The sequence below is a fragment of the Notothenia coriiceps genome, unplaced genomic scaffold, assembly GCF_000735185.1.
Source record: "Notothenia coriiceps isolate Sejong01 unplaced genomic scaffold, NC01 NC01_scaffold00035354, whole genome shotgun sequence".
Classification (NCBI taxonomy): Eukaryota; Metazoa; Chordata; class Actinopteri; order Perciformes; family Nototheniidae; genus Notothenia; species Notothenia coriiceps.
In genome coordinates this window covers 82077-102147 of record NW_011368055.1, presented here as the reverse complement: position 1 = coordinate 102147, position 20071 = coordinate 82077, and the positions used below count along the sequence as shown (strand labels likewise).

At 42.3% G+C, this 20071-nt stretch overlaps 1 protein-coding gene across 11 annotated transcripts in view; it reads left to right on the top strand.

The window, feature by feature from the left end:
- The window catches only part of LOC104962757 (microtubule-actin cross-linking factor 1-like), a 54820-nt gene extending 35827 nt beyond the window's left edge, over nucleotides 1-18993 (top strand). For 3 of the 11 annotated variants that reach the window (XM_010791261.1, XM_010791252.1, XM_010791251.1), the window contains 21 exons: nucleotides 394-549; nucleotides 642-848; nucleotides 1341-1460; nucleotides 1553-1722; nucleotides 1821-1980; nucleotides 2385-2579; nucleotides 2699-2971; nucleotides 3681-3869; nucleotides 3972-4083; nucleotides 4204-4352; nucleotides 4515-4677; nucleotides 4773-4927; nucleotides 5171-5245; nucleotides 7380-7397; nucleotides 8356-8473; nucleotides 10913-10993; nucleotides 11505-11537; nucleotides 14116-14333; nucleotides 14939-15061; nucleotides 16195-16303; nucleotides 17029-18993. In XM_010791261.1, the coding sequence (XP_010789563.1) occupies nucleotides 394-549; nucleotides 642-848; nucleotides 1341-1460; nucleotides 1553-1722; nucleotides 1821-1980; nucleotides 2385-2579; nucleotides 2699-2971; nucleotides 3681-3869; nucleotides 3972-4083; nucleotides 4204-4352; nucleotides 4515-4677; nucleotides 4773-4927; nucleotides 5171-5245; nucleotides 7380-7397; nucleotides 8356-8473; nucleotides 10913-10993; nucleotides 11505-11537; nucleotides 14116-14333; nucleotides 14939-15061; nucleotides 16195-16303; nucleotides 17029-17270 (3066 nt within the window). In that variant the 3' untranslated portion in view covers nucleotides 17271-18993. The remainder of the gene's footprint in view (nucleotides 1-393; nucleotides 550-641; nucleotides 849-1340; nucleotides 1461-1552; nucleotides 1723-1820; nucleotides 1981-2384; nucleotides 2580-2698; nucleotides 2972-3680; nucleotides 3870-3971; nucleotides 4084-4203; nucleotides 4353-4514; nucleotides 4678-4772; nucleotides 4928-5170; nucleotides 5246-7379; nucleotides 7398-8355; nucleotides 8474-10912; nucleotides 10994-11504; nucleotides 11538-14115; nucleotides 14334-14938; nucleotides 15062-16194; nucleotides 16304-17028) is intronic. The other 8 variants (XM_010791262.1, XM_010791256.1, XM_010791253.1 and 5 more) reach the window with 7 other exon arrangements.
- The last annotated feature ends 1078 nt before the right edge of the window (nucleotides 18994-20071 follow it).

Sequence of the window (20071 nt, the reverse complement as noted above, 5' to 3'; positions counted from 1 at the left end):
CCTCCAGCTTTTCCGCTGGAACCCGCCGCTTAAAGGTGGGTGCGTCCGCGACCGGCCATAGAGCCCATAGAGTTAAAGGTGTTGGCGTTAGCTGTAAAAATCCCACACACACACACCGCACCGTTATATAAGCCGCAGCGTCGAAAAATAGGGAAAAAGGCGCGGCTTATAGTCCGAAAATTACGGTAATTGTTTTTGTTACTTTCGTTGCAGTTGTATGTGTTAAATATAATGTAAATGTTGCCTTCGTGTGTGGTTCGGGCCATCTTCGTGCGAAATTCACAATTCCATATTCGTGTGTCCATCGGGTGTCAATTTCGGGACAGTGTGACGCGGGCTTAACTAATATCATGTTTCTGGTTTGTCTTTTAATTGTAACTCTTAACTTTTCAGGCGAAGCTGGATGAGGCTGTTTCCTTGGCGACAGGTTTCCAGACCTCTCTGCAGGACACCATCAACTGGCTGACCCAGGCTGAACAAACCCTCAACATGGCCCAGCCCCCCAGCCTCATCCTGGACACAGTCCTCTTCCAGATCGATGAGCACAAGGTACTGGACATCCCTCTCTCACTAGAAACATGTTTAAGATATCTAAGCCACCGTTACACTATCCCTGACTCGTTTTCCCAACGTCCTCACAGGTGTTTGTGAATGAGGTGAACACCCACAGAGAGCAGGTCCTGGCTCTGGAGAAGGCCGGCTCTCAGCTCCGCTTCGCCAGCATGAAGCAAGACGTGGTTCTCATCAAGAACCTGCTGCTCAGCGTCCAGGCCCGCTGGGACAAGCTGGTGCAGAGGTCCCTGGACCGCGGCCGACACCTCGACGAGGCCCGCAAACGCGCCAAACAGGTACTGAACAAGTCATACTGACAGTGGCAATGAAATGCAAGTTAATGTATGTTGCACATTTCAGCAAAAAGTTATTTAAAATACCTGTACAATCAACTTTGAAAGCATAGAGACAATAAGCCAAGGTAAAAACACAAAAAAAGGACAGTCGAGAATCCAAAACTCAATAAAGATCATAGGAAATGAACGTAAGCTGAACTCAAATAAGATGGGTATAAAAACGGGTACAAGAATATATAAAAAGCTGTTGTTGTCTCATGAAGACCAAGGAGATGCTGGGGATTAATTGTCAATATAAAAACTAGATAAATACAATGAAATGATTGTCTGTGGGCAATATGGCTTTTGACCTTAATGTCTCTGCTATTGGTTACATAAATACATATTTTCAAGATTTTTTTTAGGAAAGAGCTGAATTGTTATTAACTTTCATGAGCTCCAAATCATTTATGTACAAAAATATCAAACTGCAAATCTATAACTTATTTTTAGTTCCACGAGGCCTGGAGGAAGCTGACAGACTGGCTGGAGGAAGCCGAGAAGCGACTGGACTCAGAGCTGGAGATCTCCAACGAGCCGGATAAGATCAAAGTACAACTGGCCAAACACAAGGTACTGAAGCAAGTTATTATACTCACTCAATATTTTCTCTCCTTTGTTGTGTTTCCATCTACAAAACGTTTCCTTTCCCTCCCATTCTCTAGGAGTTTCAGAAAGCTATGGGCTCGAAGCAGCCGGTTTACGACACTACAGTGAGGTCCGGGAGGGCCATGAGGGACAAGGCCCAGCTGCCTGCAGACACCCAGAAAATGGACCACCTGGTGGGAGAGATCCGCGACAAGTGGGACACCGTCTGTGGCAAGAGTGTAGAGAGGTGAGAGGATGAAGGAGGGACGATAAAACATGATTATCCATGTACGATCCAGATGCAGTATATTAATAAAGATGTGTTTGCCGCTCTTCTCCATCCAGACAACACAAGCTGGAGGAGGCTCTGCTGTTCTCAGGTCAGTTTGCAGAGGCTCTGCAGGCCCTGGTGGACTGGCTTTACCGGGTGGAGCCCCAGCTGGCTGAAGACCTGCCCGTCCATGGAGATCTGGATTTGGTGTCCAACCTCATGGACTCACACAAGGTGTGTAAACAGAACTCATCAGATATAAAGGAGATATAAGGCTGCAACTAACTATTTATTTTCTTCATCAATTCATCTACTGATTGTTTTTCAGAATATATATCTAGAATATATTAAAAAAGTGTCGATTCCAGTTTCAAAAAGTTCCAGTTGATGTCTTTTAATTTCTGGTTTTGTCAAAACCCAGATATTCACATTAATATGATGAAAATCAGGAAATACACATCTCAGAGGCTACAATTAACACTTTTTTGCATGAAAATTCACTGGACCGTTATCAAGATAGTTGTCAATTTGGTCATGTAATAAAAGATGAATAATTTTGTTTTATAGTTTATATTTCTTTATTATTATAATATTACAGGATATTCTGATTCTGACTTTGTTCGTCTTTAAACCTGCAGGCTTTCCAGAAAGAGATGGGGAAGAGAACCGGCAGCGTTCAGGCTCTGAAGCGCTCAGCCCGGGACCTGATGGACACCGGGCGCGACGACACGGCGTGGGTCAAAGTTCAGCTGCAAGAGCTCAGCAACCGCTGGGACACGGTGTGCGCTCTGTCCGTCACCAAGCAGACCCGCCTCCAGCAGGCCCTCAAACAGGTCAGACAGGAAGCTGCTGATATACACTTTTCAAACATCACACTGTGTCATTAAATAATGCACAGGACTTTATTAAAAGCCTCTCCCTTACTTTGTTAATAATACCTTTTCTCCCTCAGGCTGAGGACTTCCGTACGTCGATACAGATGCTTCTGGAGTGGCTCTCTGAGGCCGAACAGACGCTCCGTTTCCGTGGCGTTCTCCCCGAAGAGGCGGAGACTCTGCAGGCGCTGCTGCACACACATCGGGACTTCATGGGCACGGTGGAGGAGAAGAGGGCGGACGTGAACAAGGCGGCTGGCATGGGAGAGGGCATCCTGACCCTCTGCCACTCTGACTCCATCACCACCATCAAACACTGGATCACCATCATCAGGGCGCGCTTCGAGGAGGTGAGGAAGGGCGGTCGCCGGGTTTACTTTTTATAAGCATTTTTGTTTAGAGGATTAACACCAGATTTTCTTATTTAATAATTAGAACAAAAGAAGTCTATCATATTTTTTTTAGGAAACAGTTATTTTCAAGACATATCCCTTTTAAGCATGCATCAGCGTTGCAATTGCTGCCAGAAGATGTCATCATTGTACTTGTTTATAACTTTTGAAGCCACATATCTACAGTAAACCTCTTAGATATTGCTGGTATTTTAACCAAATGAACGATTATTGTCATATATGAATTTGTATTTGTCAGAGAAACAAGTTAAAGCACAAGCAGTTACCCCCACCTCATGTTTCCACCAAACTACATTCGAAATACGCAGACTTTTAACGTGAAACTGATTTATACAGTATTTTGTTTTATTCCCAAATTCCATTTGTATTGAAGTGGAGGAGACCTATGCAGGTCATTTGGTTGGTCTGTTTGAAAATCTCCTGAAAAATGATCATGCTTCTATCAAATTCTTTTTTTCGATTGAGAGACCCCTAGTGGGAGAAAATGACTGTGTTTAAATATTATTTTAAAGGTTGTCATTTAAACCTTTGACCATTCCGGTTTAAGATCTAGAAGACCCTAAAAGTATTTTCTTCCTCTCAACCTTTATTTACATGACGACATGATATGCATTTCCTATATTAATTGGCTCAATTTGCTCTACAGGTGCTGACGTGGGCCAAACAGCACGAGCAGCGCCTGGAGACGGCTCTGACCGAAGTGCTCAACAATGCCAACCTGCTGGAGGAGCTGTTGTCTTGGCTGCAGTTTGCTGAGACCACATTGGTCCAGAAAGACACAGAACAGCTTCCTCAGGACATCACACAGCTGAAGACACTCATCACAGAACACCAGGTGGGCTGACCCAAACAGCCAAACATTAGACCTGCCTGTGTTTGTACACTCCAATAACAGTTGTGTGGTCCAGCTTTGCTTACTAATTTCTGTTGTTCTCAGATATTTATGGAGGAGATGACGAGGAAGCAGCCAGATGTCGACAAAGTGACTAAGACCTACAAAAGAAAACCAGCCGAGGCTCCCAGCAGCCTGGCCGAGAGGAGAGGAGCTCGTAAGTCACCTGTGTTTACCTTCAGATGCACAAATATTATCTTCTCCCACTTTTTGACTTTAGCATGAGTATTACTGAACGTTTACGAGAAGGGACTAAGAGGATGTGTTAACCCTTCAGGCAAAAACCAGCAGCAGCAGCAGGCGGCCATGCAGCTCTCTGGAGGAAACCCCCGCCTCAACCAGCTGTGTGCCCGCTGGCAGCAGGTCTGGCTGCTGGCTCTGGACCGCCAGCGCAAACTCAACGATGGACTGGACCGACTGGAGGAGGTACATTTCCTGTCAACACGATCTAATTGAGCCTACATTTAGATATGTAGCAATCTAACAAAAGTGAAACCCTATATTGACATTTTTCTAAATATAAGGCCATTGTTTCTATCGCTATGACATGAAATGTGTAACAGCACTGACTCCATTATCCATTTTCAGCTCAAAGAGTTTGCCAACTTCGACTTCGATGTGTGGAGGAAGAAGTACATGCGCTGGATGAACCATAAGAAGTCCCGAGTCATGGACTTCTTCAGACGCATCGACAAGGACCAGGATGGAAAGATCACCCGGCAGGAGTTCATAGACGGCATCCTGGCATCAAGTATGTGATGAGTGACAATGACGAGGTGGATGTCTTGTTTTTACAGTTATAAAGACAGTAAATGATATGTGGATTCCTGTTGTCTGTCTGCGCAGAGTTCCCCACCAGCAGGCTGGAGATGACCGCAGTGGCAGACATCTTTGACAGAGACGGAGACGGCTACATCGACTACTACGAGTTTGTTGCTGCTCTGCACCCCAACAAGGACGCCTACAGACCCACCACTGATGCTGATAAGATAGAGGATGAGGTGAGGGAAATCTAAAGAAAAGGACATGGAAGATTAGGCATAGTAGTCTGGAAGCATTCATTCAGGGAGTTCTCAAATGTATTTCATTCATTTATTGTTTTACTGACTGTGTATTCTCATTTGATCTGCCTTGTCTGGTTTTCTTTTCTTTTGTAAAGCACTTGTTGAGAAAAGCACTATATATCTTAAGCTCAAAGTTATGAAGTTATTATTCACTGACAAGTTGTTTGTGTTGTTGTGCAGGTGACTCGGCAGGTTGCACAGTGTAAATGTGCCAAGAGGTTCCAAGTGGAGCAGATAGGAGAGAACAAATACCGGGTAAGTTCAGCTCATTCTCTGGATCAATTTCAAATGATTCTATTATATCAACTTAAGATACTATAAATGAGGAATTGCTGAGATTATCAGACGAATACAACAGTTACATTTAAGTGTGATTGATACTTTGGTTAACCGTTCATGAGGTGCATGTGCTTTTTAGACACATCTAGAGCCAGATTGATTTTGTTCTACTGCAAAAACTGTTACTATTTATCATATTGTTGCTTTATGTGTAATAAGAAAATAGCATGTTAAATTGCTAGAATTTACTTTGTGAACACTGTTTGATCCAGGTTTGATTAATGGTTATCTTCACTTGTCTAGCAGGCACCAAATAACTTCAAAACATGACTTCACAGCATTTCTCTTGTTCTTCCATCTCTCATCATGATCTCATGGTGTATTAATAGTTGTCTGCATCATGACATATCATTGCACGTCTCCTGGTCCTGGCACCAGAGAACATTTGAGGCAGTGAAACTCATGACATTTGCTAATAGACTCTGAATCTGCCTTTGGATTCATTTCTGATAACATCACATGTCATGATAGCAATGATATAACATATCTCACAGCCGCCAGGATTGTCAGCTGAGCTCTTTATCATCACCATAACATTAACAAAACCATGTAAATGTGACTGCATAGACACACTCTGCTGGGTATGACGCTGCTGTCAGGTGATTTCCGAACAAAGTAGGTTTAAGGAGTTTTCATCCCTAATCTAGCTAAACCTGTTACAGCCAATAAACCACATTTGGAGGTAAATTAAATTCTGGAATGTTATCCATATTCATCTACTTGTTTATGTTTTTATACTTTATGTACTTACATATTTTCCTTGAAAGTTGTAAAGGTAAAGTTTTTTTCATTTTTGACAAATATGATCATGCTGTTAAATGATGTAACTGCTTCCACACAGAAGAACCCAATGTGGGAGACACATGTGTCCGCCTACCTACAATACAAACAAGTATAAATACGTAAAACATAAAAGGAGGGTTCTGGTCTTGGTTTTCATTTGTGGATTATAATATTAAGTTTTATAAAAAGCTTCAAGAGCTACAATACAGTGATTCCCCCAGCAGTCTGTGTGCATGTGTGCAGCACTTTACAGCGGTCATAAAGTCAGTTTGTAACAGTTGTCTGCAGCACTCACTGGATGTGCTGCAGTATGTGTTCACTCATCATTATCCTCAGGGTAATGATATCCAGCGTCTGGCTGCAGGACATTGGGACACTAACACCACACCAATCGGCTTCTGTCTCATTGGTTGTCTGTCTTGTCTCTGCTCATGTTTGTGTCTAGCTTCACTTTTCTTCACCATTCTTGCCTTCAAGTAACTGTCATTAGCTGAAACATTTCAATTGAGCTTCACCCTATCTTCCTTTGATTTTAAATGTCACGAGGCAGATTTACGAGGTATTCTTAAAATAAATAATGTTTCCTACCTTTGTTATAATTTACCCTTTCAATTGAAACCCTTTCCAAATTATCCTAATTTGACAATAACCCAAAGATACCCTTATAAGGGCATGAGACTGCAGTGCCCTGTGTATAAATGTATAAAAAATAACAAATACTAAAATGCATTGGATGCTATTGACATTATTGTTTCACATTATTTATTACTAGTGTATTTTTATTTATTTTAAAACAACATTCTGCTTTGTAAAATTGTGGAAATAACTAAGATACAAAAAGCTAAAATAACTTATCTTGTTACAGCTGTACAATTTAAAAACAACTTCAGAAAAACAAACATGTCAGCACTTAAATTCTCATGAGTATGCATAGATTCAGATTTAATAAATCCCAAATCCTCTGTTTTCAGAGGATTAAAAAAAAAAATCTTCTCAAGAATGGTTGGTGAGAAATGCCTATTATACACTCTAACATCCGTCATTCATATCCACTGCATCTTTCCGCTTCCACAACTAATTCTAATCTCAAATAATAGAAATAATGAAATGTAACCTTTATTGGAACCAGTATTTAAAGACCTTGTACTCATATAAACTGTACCCATTCCTACATCACCAGCCTCAGTTGTCAGTACGTGTTGTTTCACTCCTGCTCTGTTTCTTTCTCCTTGTGTTCCTGTGCTGCGTGTCTTCTGGATTTATGTAGTTCTTCCTCGGAAACCAGGTAAAGTGACGCTGCCGCTGCTCTGATTGGATGTGGGAAACCTGCTTCCTGTAATCCCAAACCAATGGAGTGCTATAAGGGGCCGTACAGGCCGTAATTCATACTGGTCCTCTCACACTCATACATAAAAAAAAATCATACTTTTACATACATATATTTTCACTCTTACACACATCCGTTTTCGTTGTGATCGCTAAATTCACCTCGTTTCCCCTTGATTATAATGTTGATTTGAATCAGTAGTTCTGAACATGAGCCCGCCCTGCTCGACCTTCTGAGCCGGCCCCTCATAGAGTGCTGTCCTTAACACGCTTACAAAAAAGTACATCTTTATAATAAATCATGATTTTAAAAAAAAAGGAAAGTGGAGCACTCCATTGTGGCTTTGCAACGTGTAAGCAGGTTTCATCATCTGGTTGTGTTCCCGCTGTGATTTGTTTGGTGTTGAGTGTGACAAATTGCACAATGAGAAGTAGGCGACATGCTGCAGTGGTGATTAGTGGTGAGGTGATGTGGACTGAAGCTGGAAGTAACTCAAGCTGCTGGGAGAGAGATCCAGAACATTCCTTCTGTATTCGTCTTGGTGTTCTGCTTTGGTAGTTTAAATAAAACATAGACGCAATATAAACATATGTATAATTTGTATCATTCTTATATTTGGGTGGCTTGGTGAACAGTTCATTAGATTGACTCTTTAGTTCTGCTAGTGCATGTTCTTTGAGTTATTGCATGAAGTATAACACATTGTATGTTCAAATCTAGTAAATGGGCTGCTGTGATTTAATTAAACAATCAATATATCAAATATGACTTCACTCACCGACTGTCTCCTTTTTCTGATTCCCTCACTCTCTTTTCCTTCCTTCCTATTCGGCCTTTTTCTACACTGTTCATTTATCTCTTTCCCTCTTTTCTTCTTATTTCTCTCCGTCCCTCCCCCTTTATTCTACCTCCTCAGTTTGGAGACTCTCAGCAGCTGCGTCTGGTGAGGATTCTGCGCAGCACGGTGATGGTGAGAGTCGGAGGAGGCTGGATGGCTCTGGATGAGTTCCTAGTCAAAAATGATCCGTGCAGAGGTGAGTGATTTATTATGTCTCCCACACTGACACACAAAGACACACACTGACACACACTGACACACACAGACACACAGACACACACTGACACACACTGACACACACAGACACACACAGACACACAAAGACACACACTGACACACACTGACACACACTGACACACACAGACACACACTGACACACACAGACACACACAGACACACACAGACACACACTGACACACACAGACACACAAAGACACACACTGACACACACTGACACACACAGACACACACTGACACACACAGACACACACAGACACACAAAGACACACACTGACACACACTGACACACACTGACACACACTGACACACACAGACACACACAGACACACAAAGACACACACTGACACACACTGACACACACTGACACACACTGACACACACAGACACACACAGACACACACAGACACACACAGACACACACAGACACACACTGACACACACAGACACACAAAGACACACACTGACACACACTGACACACACAGACACACACTGACACACACAGACACACACAGACACACACTGACACACACAGACACACACAGACACACACTGACACACACTGACACACACAGACACACACTGACACACACTGACACACACTGACACACACAGACACACACTGACACACACTGACACACACAGACACACACTGACACACACTGACACACACAGACACACACAGACACACACTGACACACACTGACACACACAGACACACACTGACACACACTGACACACACAGACACACACTGACACACACAGACACACACTGACACACACAGACACACACTGACACACACAGACACACACAGACACACACAGACACACACAGACACACACAGACACACACTGACACACACAGACACACAAAGACACACACTGACACACACTGACACACACAGACACACACTGACACACACACACACACACACACACACACACACACACACACACACACACACACACAGACACACAAAGACACACACTGACACACACTGACACACACTGACACACACTGACACACACAGACACACACTGACACACACTGACACACACTGACACACACAGACACACACTGACACACACACACACACACACACACAACCTTGAGACATGTCTCTCAAATGCCGAAGCAGAGATTCCCCTCATACACACACACACACACACACACACACACACACACACACACACACACACACACACACACACACACTTACACATTAGTTCCCCTCTTGTCTCACTTTCAGGCATTCATATACATTAAGAGCCCGACTGATAAGGATTTTTTTTGGGTCAGATAATAGTTAATTTTTTTCAAGATAAACAGTTTTGAAGTATATCTTCTATATTTTGGTTAATTTAGGAATTTAAGGTTTTTTTTATTTATTTGTGCTGTACTTTCTAAAGGTACCCTTTAAACCTCCAAATGACTTTAGTAAGGAGTTTTGTTCTTAACATATTTAGGATTATAGAATCTATAAAAGTAATAAACAACTTTTCTTTTGAGAGGTGGTCTTGAAGAGACAGGCGTTTTGGGCAGTGTGAATCCAGACAAACAATATGAGAAAAATATTGTGTTATAGAATATAAAAATATTTAACCATGTTTTAGTATAATCCTGAAGTACAAGTATGAACCTGAGAACAGCATATGTTACCTGGTTTGGGCAATCATTTTAGATTATAAAAAAAACATGTCACCAAAGACTCAATCATCCTGTTCTTTAATCTATTCTTCAACAGAACTTCTTCAGTTCTCTTGCTATTCCTACATTTGAGATATTTGTACTGCAATTGTATCTTACTTCATATACACATATTACGCCATCATATACACTCATTACGATACCGAAGGATTGGTTTAAAATGGGGGTTTTTCTATCGCGAAAGAAACGGCTGAAAAACTTTTTAAGATATGTTTAAAAAGTCAATAAAGGGGCCTGATTATTCTTTTGGGGGTTTCTTGGTCGGGCTCTAACACTTCCACAAACACACCCTCCCTGTGTCCTTCACAAAAACAAACACTCTTTCATGGTTCCTGCACTGAGCTCTTGACAGAAGTAAGAGACAACATGCAGATGAGTGCAGTGAGCTGAAGGGGAACAGAGAGTTGTCTGTCAGCAGGTGATGCAGTGAACCGCTGCCCCCCACTCCTCTCTCCAGCGTATCCTACAGTGTCGTCTACATCTGGTGTTTCCCTCTTCATCTCTTATCCCTCAAATTCTCTTATCCCTCAAGTGAATGATCTTACCTTATCACATTTGATTTCTGATTCTATCCTGTCTTATTTGATTCATTCTCTTTCAAATTAAACAGTAGTATTGCATGGTGCATGGTCCTCAGTTCTCTACTTCTTCCTCCCTCCCACCCTCCCTCCTTTTTTCTCTTTCTCCAGTGCAACACCCTGGACTTAAGATCCTCCGCTCCGATTCCAGTAGCTCCATCTCATCTCGTATAGGTTGGACTTCTCTCTCCCGTACGCTTCCACTCTCTCCTAACAGCCTGTCTTTGCTCTTCTCTCTCTCCTGGGCCTTCTCTTTTCTTCCTCTGTGTTCTTCTTCTCTCTCTCCTCTCTGGCCTTGTTGCTGCCTTGCTGACCGTGATCACCTGACTAATGTTATGTTTCCCCACTGTTCTGCTCTTCCTCCCGGTTGTTGCCCCTCATGCAAGTTCTGATATGCTGACTTGTTGTTTTGAACTCTTCTCAGGGGTCACTGGCGCGCGCGCGTGTGTGTGTGTGTGTGTGTGTGTGTGTGTGTGTGTGTGTGTGTGTGTGTGTGTGTGTGTGTGTGTGTGTGTGTGTGTGTGTGTGTGTGTGTGTGTGTGTACACAATCTGTATGAGGAGTGATTTTTGACAGTCTCGACTCCAAAGCCGTGTGTGTGTGTGCACCAGTGTGTTTCTAAGAAGTGATATCTTTATGTGTGAGACTTTTCTTCGTTCCTCCATGAGCATGCTGTATTTCACACGGTCTCTTTTGTCTCTCAGTGACAGTCACTCCTGGCTATTTCTGCTGCCGAGGTATCTACCCTTCCTCTCTCTCTGTCACTCCATCTCTCTCACTCTCCATCCGTCAGTCGTCCAGCTGTCAGTCTCCATCTTTAACCTCGGCTGTCCTCTGTGTGTCTTTATATATGTATATACTGAATGTGTGTGTTTCTAACTGTCAGGTTTGTGTGTTGAGGCATTGATGTCTTGTCTTTGTGCTACATGCAAATCATGCTTCCTTCACTCACACCAAAGCAGGAGCTGGCCAACCCCTGGTCTTGATATTTCTTTAAATTCTATTTTCTGAAGTTCTTTTTTAAAAATATACTTCAAATGAATAAAATGTTGAGCAATAAAAGAAGCATGGATGGAGAGGCCTAGCAGAAAATAAGACATATTGTATGTAGCAGCCAATAGTGCAATAACTACTGTTAATGTAATAACTTAATCATCTACTTCTAATTCAAGTTTAAGTTGTAACTTACGTGTAATGTGATAATAACTCAATCACAATACAATATGTTTTAATTGATACGTTTATTATTATTTTGTTATCATGGGACAAAGCCTCTTCAAAGAGATCTTTATGTCTATAATACATCCTAAGAGCAATTGTCTGTGACACTTGATAATAAATGCAACTTAAAAATAGTGATAGCTAGCCCAGCTTATAATGTATTAACCAGCCAATGATCTAATAACTTATTACATGATGTTTTATTGGTCTGTTATTAGTTATAATCATTTTTGGTAAGTTATGACTTAACTTAATATCGTTAAGAATGACAGTTCAGTTTGCAGCTGCTATAACACTAAAAAACCTTATATTGTTATAGTGCTCGGACGTGTTCTTTCTCTAATGTAAAAAAGTAAACTCCTCACACATGCTCCACAGACAGTGAGACCTGGGAGTGGCCAGCCTGGGTTTCTAACAGCGCTGGCTTCCAACGTGGCTCCTTTAAATGTGAAGGCTGGTTGGTGGGAGACACAATTACAGGGTGCACCTGGCTGGGTGGCGGTGAGGGGGGACCTAATTGCAGGGTGCACCCGTTTAATTGAGCCGCCTTGCTGTTCGGTTGCTAGGGACGATGGCTGCAAGGCTAGGAGTTGCACTGCTGTTACGGCTAGCTGCAGCCTTCTATTCTCTCTTACTCTTCTTTTTTTGGACTTCTTACACTACTTTCTCTCTTTATTAGTTTGTTTCTCTACCATATTTCCTTTCTCTCTCTCTCTCTCTCTCTCTCTCTCTCTCTCTCTCTCTCTCTCTCTCTTTGTGGCTGGCTTCTCCAGGCTTGTTGTTGTCTGCTGGGGCTGCTGCTCTACTTTCTGTACGAGAATGCTGCTAAGTGTGTTATAAAAAAAGGAGAAACCCTGAATCTCTGGGCAATCTCCCGCTAAGCATAAAGCAGGCATGACCTCCACATGTTCTCATACACGCTCTGTGAGACACAGCACAGATGCTTCTCCGCAGCGAGAAGGAAAATAAATTCAACTGGGAGACATTGGTGAAAAACGAGAGAAGAGAGGATGTGCTTTTTGCTCCCACCAAACCTTAGATGTTTTCATGCAAATACGCAATGAAAGTATGTGGGCATTTTTTTCACTAAACTGGAGACACTTGCCATTGCTACAAGGAAGGGTTTAACATTATGGGAAATATGCTTTCAGAGAGTCAACGTCAAACAGGCTAGCCTCTTTTTCACCACCTTTTTTGACTCAATCTGTGATGACCTTCTATAGCTCTCTGTCCTGCTGTTATTCAATATATGCTTGACTTACCCGACTCCCCCATAGACTTATCTGTTAAGCCGTATTGAAGTACAGAAGCTGATGGGAAATACTGTCTGTTAAATGCTCAATAACCAAAAATATATTGAATGAACAACATTCCATTCTTTTTAAAAGGTCAAATGATGCATATGAACCAGGTCACACCACATACTGTAGATTTTGAATGATTTTCAACAGGCTTTGTGTCATTGCAATGTATTACAGTATTATCGGCAACTGGGCCCACTGCTGGCAAAAGTTTACCGTATGTCAGAAACCGTGTCATGTGGTGTTATCTAACTGACTTTAGCAGACGGGTGGAAGGTGAGCATTGCAACAACACGAAACCGGTTGAGAATTGGCACATATTCAACGAAATCCTCTGGAAGAAAACAGATAAGCGTTTTTCCCAAAACTCTTTAATCAGCACTGTATTAGCTGTTTTGTTATTATATCTTATTGAGAAGAACAATTTCCATAGTTAGTTGAAAAAGACCTCTGGAGTCAAGTGGTGAATTTGTCTGCACCGATGACACTGTGTCTCCAAAACGTGTCCACTTTCGTTGCGTATTCATTTAATTCATTTACTTCTATTTTAGCTCTCAAACCAAACACAGTCACTCACCTCTCCCCTTAAAAACTTCCTAACCAAAGTGCACTTATTGTACGACTCCTTAACACCTGAACCCCTCACGTGCACTCTTGAATGACACATGCACGGACTTTGAAGTCTGCAGCAAAGGAAGCACTGAATCTCTCCCTCACTGTGCTTGCTGCCTCTGCCGCCCCCTGCTGGAGGAGAACTGTGAGCCCCCCCTAACAAACTGTTGTGTCTCTGCAGCTCGGGGCCGCACCAACCTGGAGCTGAGGGAGAAGTTCATCCTCCCTGAGGGGGCGTCTCAGGGTCTGGCCGCCTTCCGGTCCCGAGGGCGGCGCTCCAAGCCGGGGTCCCGTAACGCCTCGCCCACCCGTTCCTCCTCCTCGGCCTCACACAGCGGGGCCTCGCTCCCCTCAGCCCCCTCCACCCCCGCCACACCCACAGCCTCCGCATCATCCAGGGTAAGAGATCACATATAGAGTATTAAACATATGTTTAATTAAATCAAGAGTTGAGGTACTGCCTCTGTCGAGCTTACAAATATGTACAGCCTCATCTGTCTTTGACGACAAACATTCATAGCTCATTGTGTGTGTGTGTGTGTGTGTGTGTGTGTGTGTGTGTGTGTGTGTGTGTGTGTGTGTGTGTGTGTGTGTGTGTCGGACAGAATGAATGCACATTGGTGACTTTGTGTGTGTTTATGGGTTTATGTTACACATTGTTCAGTAGTTGTTGTCATCCACCTGTTGTTGTTGTCACCACATCCTTAACTGTGATTTATTTTTTGTTTTTGTTTGTTTTTGTTCTCATTCATCTTTTTGCCTTTTCCTGCTAACCTGCCTACAAAATCGTCCTTTCTAAATGGTTGGGTTCTCGGTTTAAAAAAAAAAATCACTTTTGCACAAAAACACACTGCGCTGCACTTCCTCGCTTTTCAAATGCTCATTCCCTTCCCTCCATAACTTCCTCCTTCCTTTGTTTGCTCTTCTCTTTTGCTGCTTTGCTCTCCTCCACCCTTCCTTCTTTCCATCCATCCTTCCTTGCTCCCTTTCCTTCCTTCCTTCAGTCCTCCCATACTCACTCTCGTGACTATGCCAAGCCCTGGCTGACACACAGTAAAACTCCAACGCCATCCAAGTGCCAGTGCTGCCCCGACCTCGCTCACAGCCCCACCAGTCCCGGGCACGAGGTAACACACTCACCCCCCCACCACCCCCCTGCTCCGCCCGACCCACCCCCCTGAACCGCTACTGCACTAACGCACACTCCCGGTTGATCACACACCAACACGTAGAAACTAAGGCTGTGTGACGTGTTTTTTTATGTTTGTATAAAAGATGAAATCATCTTCGGAGAGTTCTGAAACTGTTCCAACCTTCCAGAACAAACAAGGTGGTCGAGCTAAAACATGAAACATGACATTTGGAAGTTGCAGGGTTTTCAACAGGATTATATTTCTGGTGTCTTTTACACTTAGGTTATTGATAATGATATAGAACAACTTTAGGAACATCATAAAAGCAGTTTGATCAAATCAAGTTTATTGTTTAAGCCCAATATCACAAAACACATCTGTCTCAGTGGGCTTTACAGAGCAACATAAATGACAGTGCTAAAAGATTCAATTCAATTATTAGAATATCATAAAATAACAATATAGAATTTAAAATACAAATAAAACTAGATTAAGATACAATTAGATAAAATATAATACACTGGGTTAGGGTTAGACAATGAAATAAAATAAATAGTTCAAAATAAATTATTTTGACTTTTCAAATTAGAATTATTTTGATTGTGGGCCCAACTCTTATCACTTATTTAATGTAGAGTTGAAAAAAGGTGTTAAAGAAATGATAAGTAAATCAAAAACAATTCTTTCCCAACTGTTTTTTATAGTCGGTTTCTTTTTTTTTACACAGGGTTTTCATTTATTTAAATGTCTATTTTTTATAAAAAAGCTTTATTATTTGAATGGGATGATGAACCTTCAAAGTGTTATCACTTCTCAATTGCAATAGCAATCTTTTTTTCTTTTAATGATATTAAGTTGATATAGTAATAAAACAGCATTTCTTTACTATAATAAAGCTCTAGATCAATGCTTAACTCCTTATGGAATATATAAATACAAACCGTTCAAAATGATATTAATCATTCTTCGAAATGTGCGTGTCTTTGTATGGTTATCATTTGTTGTTATATCACATGTCTCTGTCAATGTGTATTTGATGTTTGTTTGTTTGTTTTGGTGTATTGTGATGGTTTGAAATACTGCTGTGTAGTTCTCCTCAGCTGATGTGTCCTGATGTTGTTCTGCAGGGGGCCGCGTCGGGGTCCAAACTGAAGAGACCGACGTTCCACTCCAGCCGAGGCTCGCTGAGCGGAGAGAACGGAGGAACGCCGCTCTCCGGAAAACCAGCACGCGCTGGTGAGACAACGCTCACATCTTTTGATGTCCACTGGTAGCCAGTGGAAATAAAAAATGAGTTTTTAACTTTATGATTGAATCTTTAACCATATGAAACCAAGAGTCTGCGCTCATGCTAGCGCCTCTATATGGTCCTAACTAGGCACAGAGGTGCGTTAAGCTAAACGCTAACATAAGCATTTATCAGGTAATGTTTATCTTCTTAGATTGTTGTTGTTAATTAGCACTTAACACACAACACAGTTAAGGTTATGGGAATGTCGTTAGTTTTGCGCGTATAGCCAAAATGTGGGATAAAGGAAAGTTTTAAACTGATGATGATGCTAGATGAAAAGTTGAAGATTTATTAAACTTGTTACAATTTCATGGAAATCCATCTTAAGTTGTCGAGACATTTTACCACAAATATGAACCTTACCTGTGCGCTAGATTATGTTTCTACAAAATGTACTGTCGCTCTATGGAGACATCTCACTTATATGTGAAAACGTTAACCACATGGTTGGGTTAAATAGAATGTCATGGGTCAATCAAATCAGAAGGGTTCCTCCTCTGGGGACCATGGATCTCTAGAGAAATCCTCTTATATTTATTGAGATGTTTTAGTCTGGCAGATGAAATGACCAACATCACCACCCACAAAGCCCTGCCCTAATTTTCCTTTTAAGAAACGAATGCTCTGCTTCGTGATTAAGCCCAATTTTCTTCTCTCCTGTCCTTGCTAGATCCGAAGCGAGGGGGCTCCACAGCGAGCGGGCAGGCGAGCCGAGCGGGCAGCCGGGCAGGCAGCAGAGCCAGCAGCCGGAGAGGCAGCGACGCTTCGGACGCCTCGGAGCTGCAGGACGCCCGCTCCGTCTGCTCCGACGCCTCGGACACACCACGACGACCCGGGGCCAAACCATCCAAGATACCCACCATCTCTAAAAAAGCCCCCAGCCCAAAGACCCAGGGGGCTGCGAAAAAATAATTCAGCAATAGAAAAACTGGAGTAGAAGCGAGTATCATCGGTGCACCAGCTCTTCAATCTGAGTCCATCTAACAGGGCTTGAGGAGAGTTTGTGCACTGTGACATTTTCCAGGGGAAAGAAGGAGATGGATAGGATGGTGAATCTCCTTCTCACTCTTTCCCCGCTCTCATGGACGGACTGAGAAAACATGCACAACAGGAGGAGGGATTCTGTTCCCAGGTCAGAATCTGTGGGGTAGAAAACCGACTTTTCCCCTTTAAGAAGCAACCCCATTTTGCCTTCCAGTCTCCTGCTTTGTCTTTCAAAAGTTCCCCCCCCAAGCGTGGAACCAAACCCCAAAGTGACTTGACGTGATGCTGCCTTACTTACTCACTTCTGTCCCTAACAGACGCAGAAACAGAGAAAGTCTTTAAACTGCTTTATACCACACTGACACAAATACACACGTTTTCAAAGAGAAGCAGGGTAGGGAGTGGGACACGCCACCACCACGGCTGCAAAAACAAAGAAAGCCCAAATGAAATTCAGAAGAAGAAAAAAAGAAAGAGAGAATTGTGGGTCATTATTTTGGCTTGTGGGCCAGATGCCTCAGCGATGAGTCTAAAAAGAAAATATGCAACGACTGCCATGTCTCTTCCTCTGGACTGGTTGGTAGGGAAAACGCTCACCTCAGCAGATCTGTGTGTGGGGAGGCGGGAAAACGTTGTCCGACACACACACACACACCGGCTAACCTCAGACTCAGAGGGTGGGTGGTGGTGACGGAGCAAACACTCACACACTCGCACCACAGCGCAGACTCCTCTCGACCGCTGGAACGTAACATCAGCCTTGTGTGTGTGTGTGCATTTCAGCAAAGGGCGGTGTGGTTTGGTCACATGCCGGCGTAACAATCCAACAGGAATATCACAAACTGGCAAAAGAGAGGACTATTTTTAAGGTGACACTCACTAACAGCACATTACTGACAATATACGACATGTGTAACCCGATGTTCGACAACCAGCATGCACTAATTGTCTCTTCCTCTGCAGTCCCACCTTAATGTCTACGCTGCGTCGCCCTGAGCAACTCAGCAGCACACACACACAAGGTGGTGTGCTTCATTTGTGTATTTGTTACAGGAAATGATAGAGGTCATTGACATGAGTCACTGTATGCAAACATTTTAATTTGCGAATGTCCTTTTTTTGTTTTTCTTCTCATTGTTTTCTGGTTAATTTATAATCCAGTTGTACTTTTGTTATCTAGCTTGAGAGAAAAATCTATTTATTTTTCAGTTTCATGTCATATCACCGTTTGCGGCGTGTGATTTAGTATTATGGTTAAAGAAATTGTGTTTTTTGTACCAAGGAAGTGTCTGCTCCGCTCCGTTTGTGTGTTTCTACTTCATTGTAACATTACATTACTCACTAGGTCGTTGATTCTGGTGACAGCCTTGTTTGTTCTTTTCTCTTTTTTTGCTAATGACTACAATTCCCAGACCATGACCAAAGGGGTTTGCCCTTCATGTGTAGAGAGAACTACAAATATGAATAACAGGAGACCTGGTCAGAGCGGACCAATGAGAGCGGGTTGTCTTGCCTCATGTCCGTCCCCAGCATTTCTTCTTCTAGGCTTTTTTTCAAATACCCGTCATTGGCGGGGCAGAGTTGTCTCTGTGTTATCTCAGTGTGAGAGATGAAGTTTATGAAAAACTAATAAAATTACATTAAGAAAGAAGACATCTTAAGGTGATTTTTATTTATTTATTGTCTCTCTGAGGGGAGGGGGATTCGGGGCGCAGGAGACGAGTCCTCCACCTTTTGATGCTGTGCTACTCTCAGTGTGATGACGAAAACATGGAGGGAGGGGTGTTACTATAGGAGTCAATTGTGTAAAAGTAAAACTAAAAACTAAAATTATAAACAACGTTTTTGTTCTGTTTTTGTATTAAAAATATGCTTGCAGTAAAAACTTGTCTCTTGTTCTGCTTGGTATTCTGACCATTTATAAATGTTCTGCATTTTATGTGTGTGAATGGGTTTGGTTTGTTAGACTTTAAATTATTGGTCAATTATTTGATTATTCAATTAAACCTAGCAGTTTCACGTGCTGAATTAGTGTCAACGACCTAATTTAATAGAATGATCTGTCAATTGATCAAACTGTATTTTTAGGCATTTCAATTTGGACATTTCATATACAGTGGGGCAAAAAAGTATTTAGTCAGCCACCAATTGTGCAAGTTCTCCCACTTAAAAAGATGAGAAGTCTGTAATTTTCATTAGGTATACCTCAACTATGAGAGACAAAATTAGAAGAAAAAAATCCAGAAAATCACATTGTATGATTTTTAATGAATTAATTGGTAAATTCCTTGGTAAAATAAGTATTTGGTCACCTACAAACAAACAAGATTTTTGGCTCTCACAGACCTGTAACTTCTTCTTTAAGAGCCTCCTCTGTCCTCCACTTAACTGTATTAATGGCACCTGTTTGAACTCGTTATCAGTATAAAAGACACCTGTCCACAACCTCAAACAGTCACACTCCACTATGACTCCACTATGGCCAAGACCAAAGAGCTGTCAAAGGACACCAGAAACAAAATTGTAGACCCTGCACCAGGCTGGGAAGACTGAATACTGAATAGGTAGCAGCTTGGGTGTGGAAGAAATCAACTCGTGTTGAGCCAATTATTAGAAAATGGAAAGACACTACAAGGACCACTGATAATACTCCCTCGATCTGGCGGGCTCCACGCAAGATCTCACCCCGTGGGGTCAAAATATCACAAGAACGGTTGAGCAAAAATCCC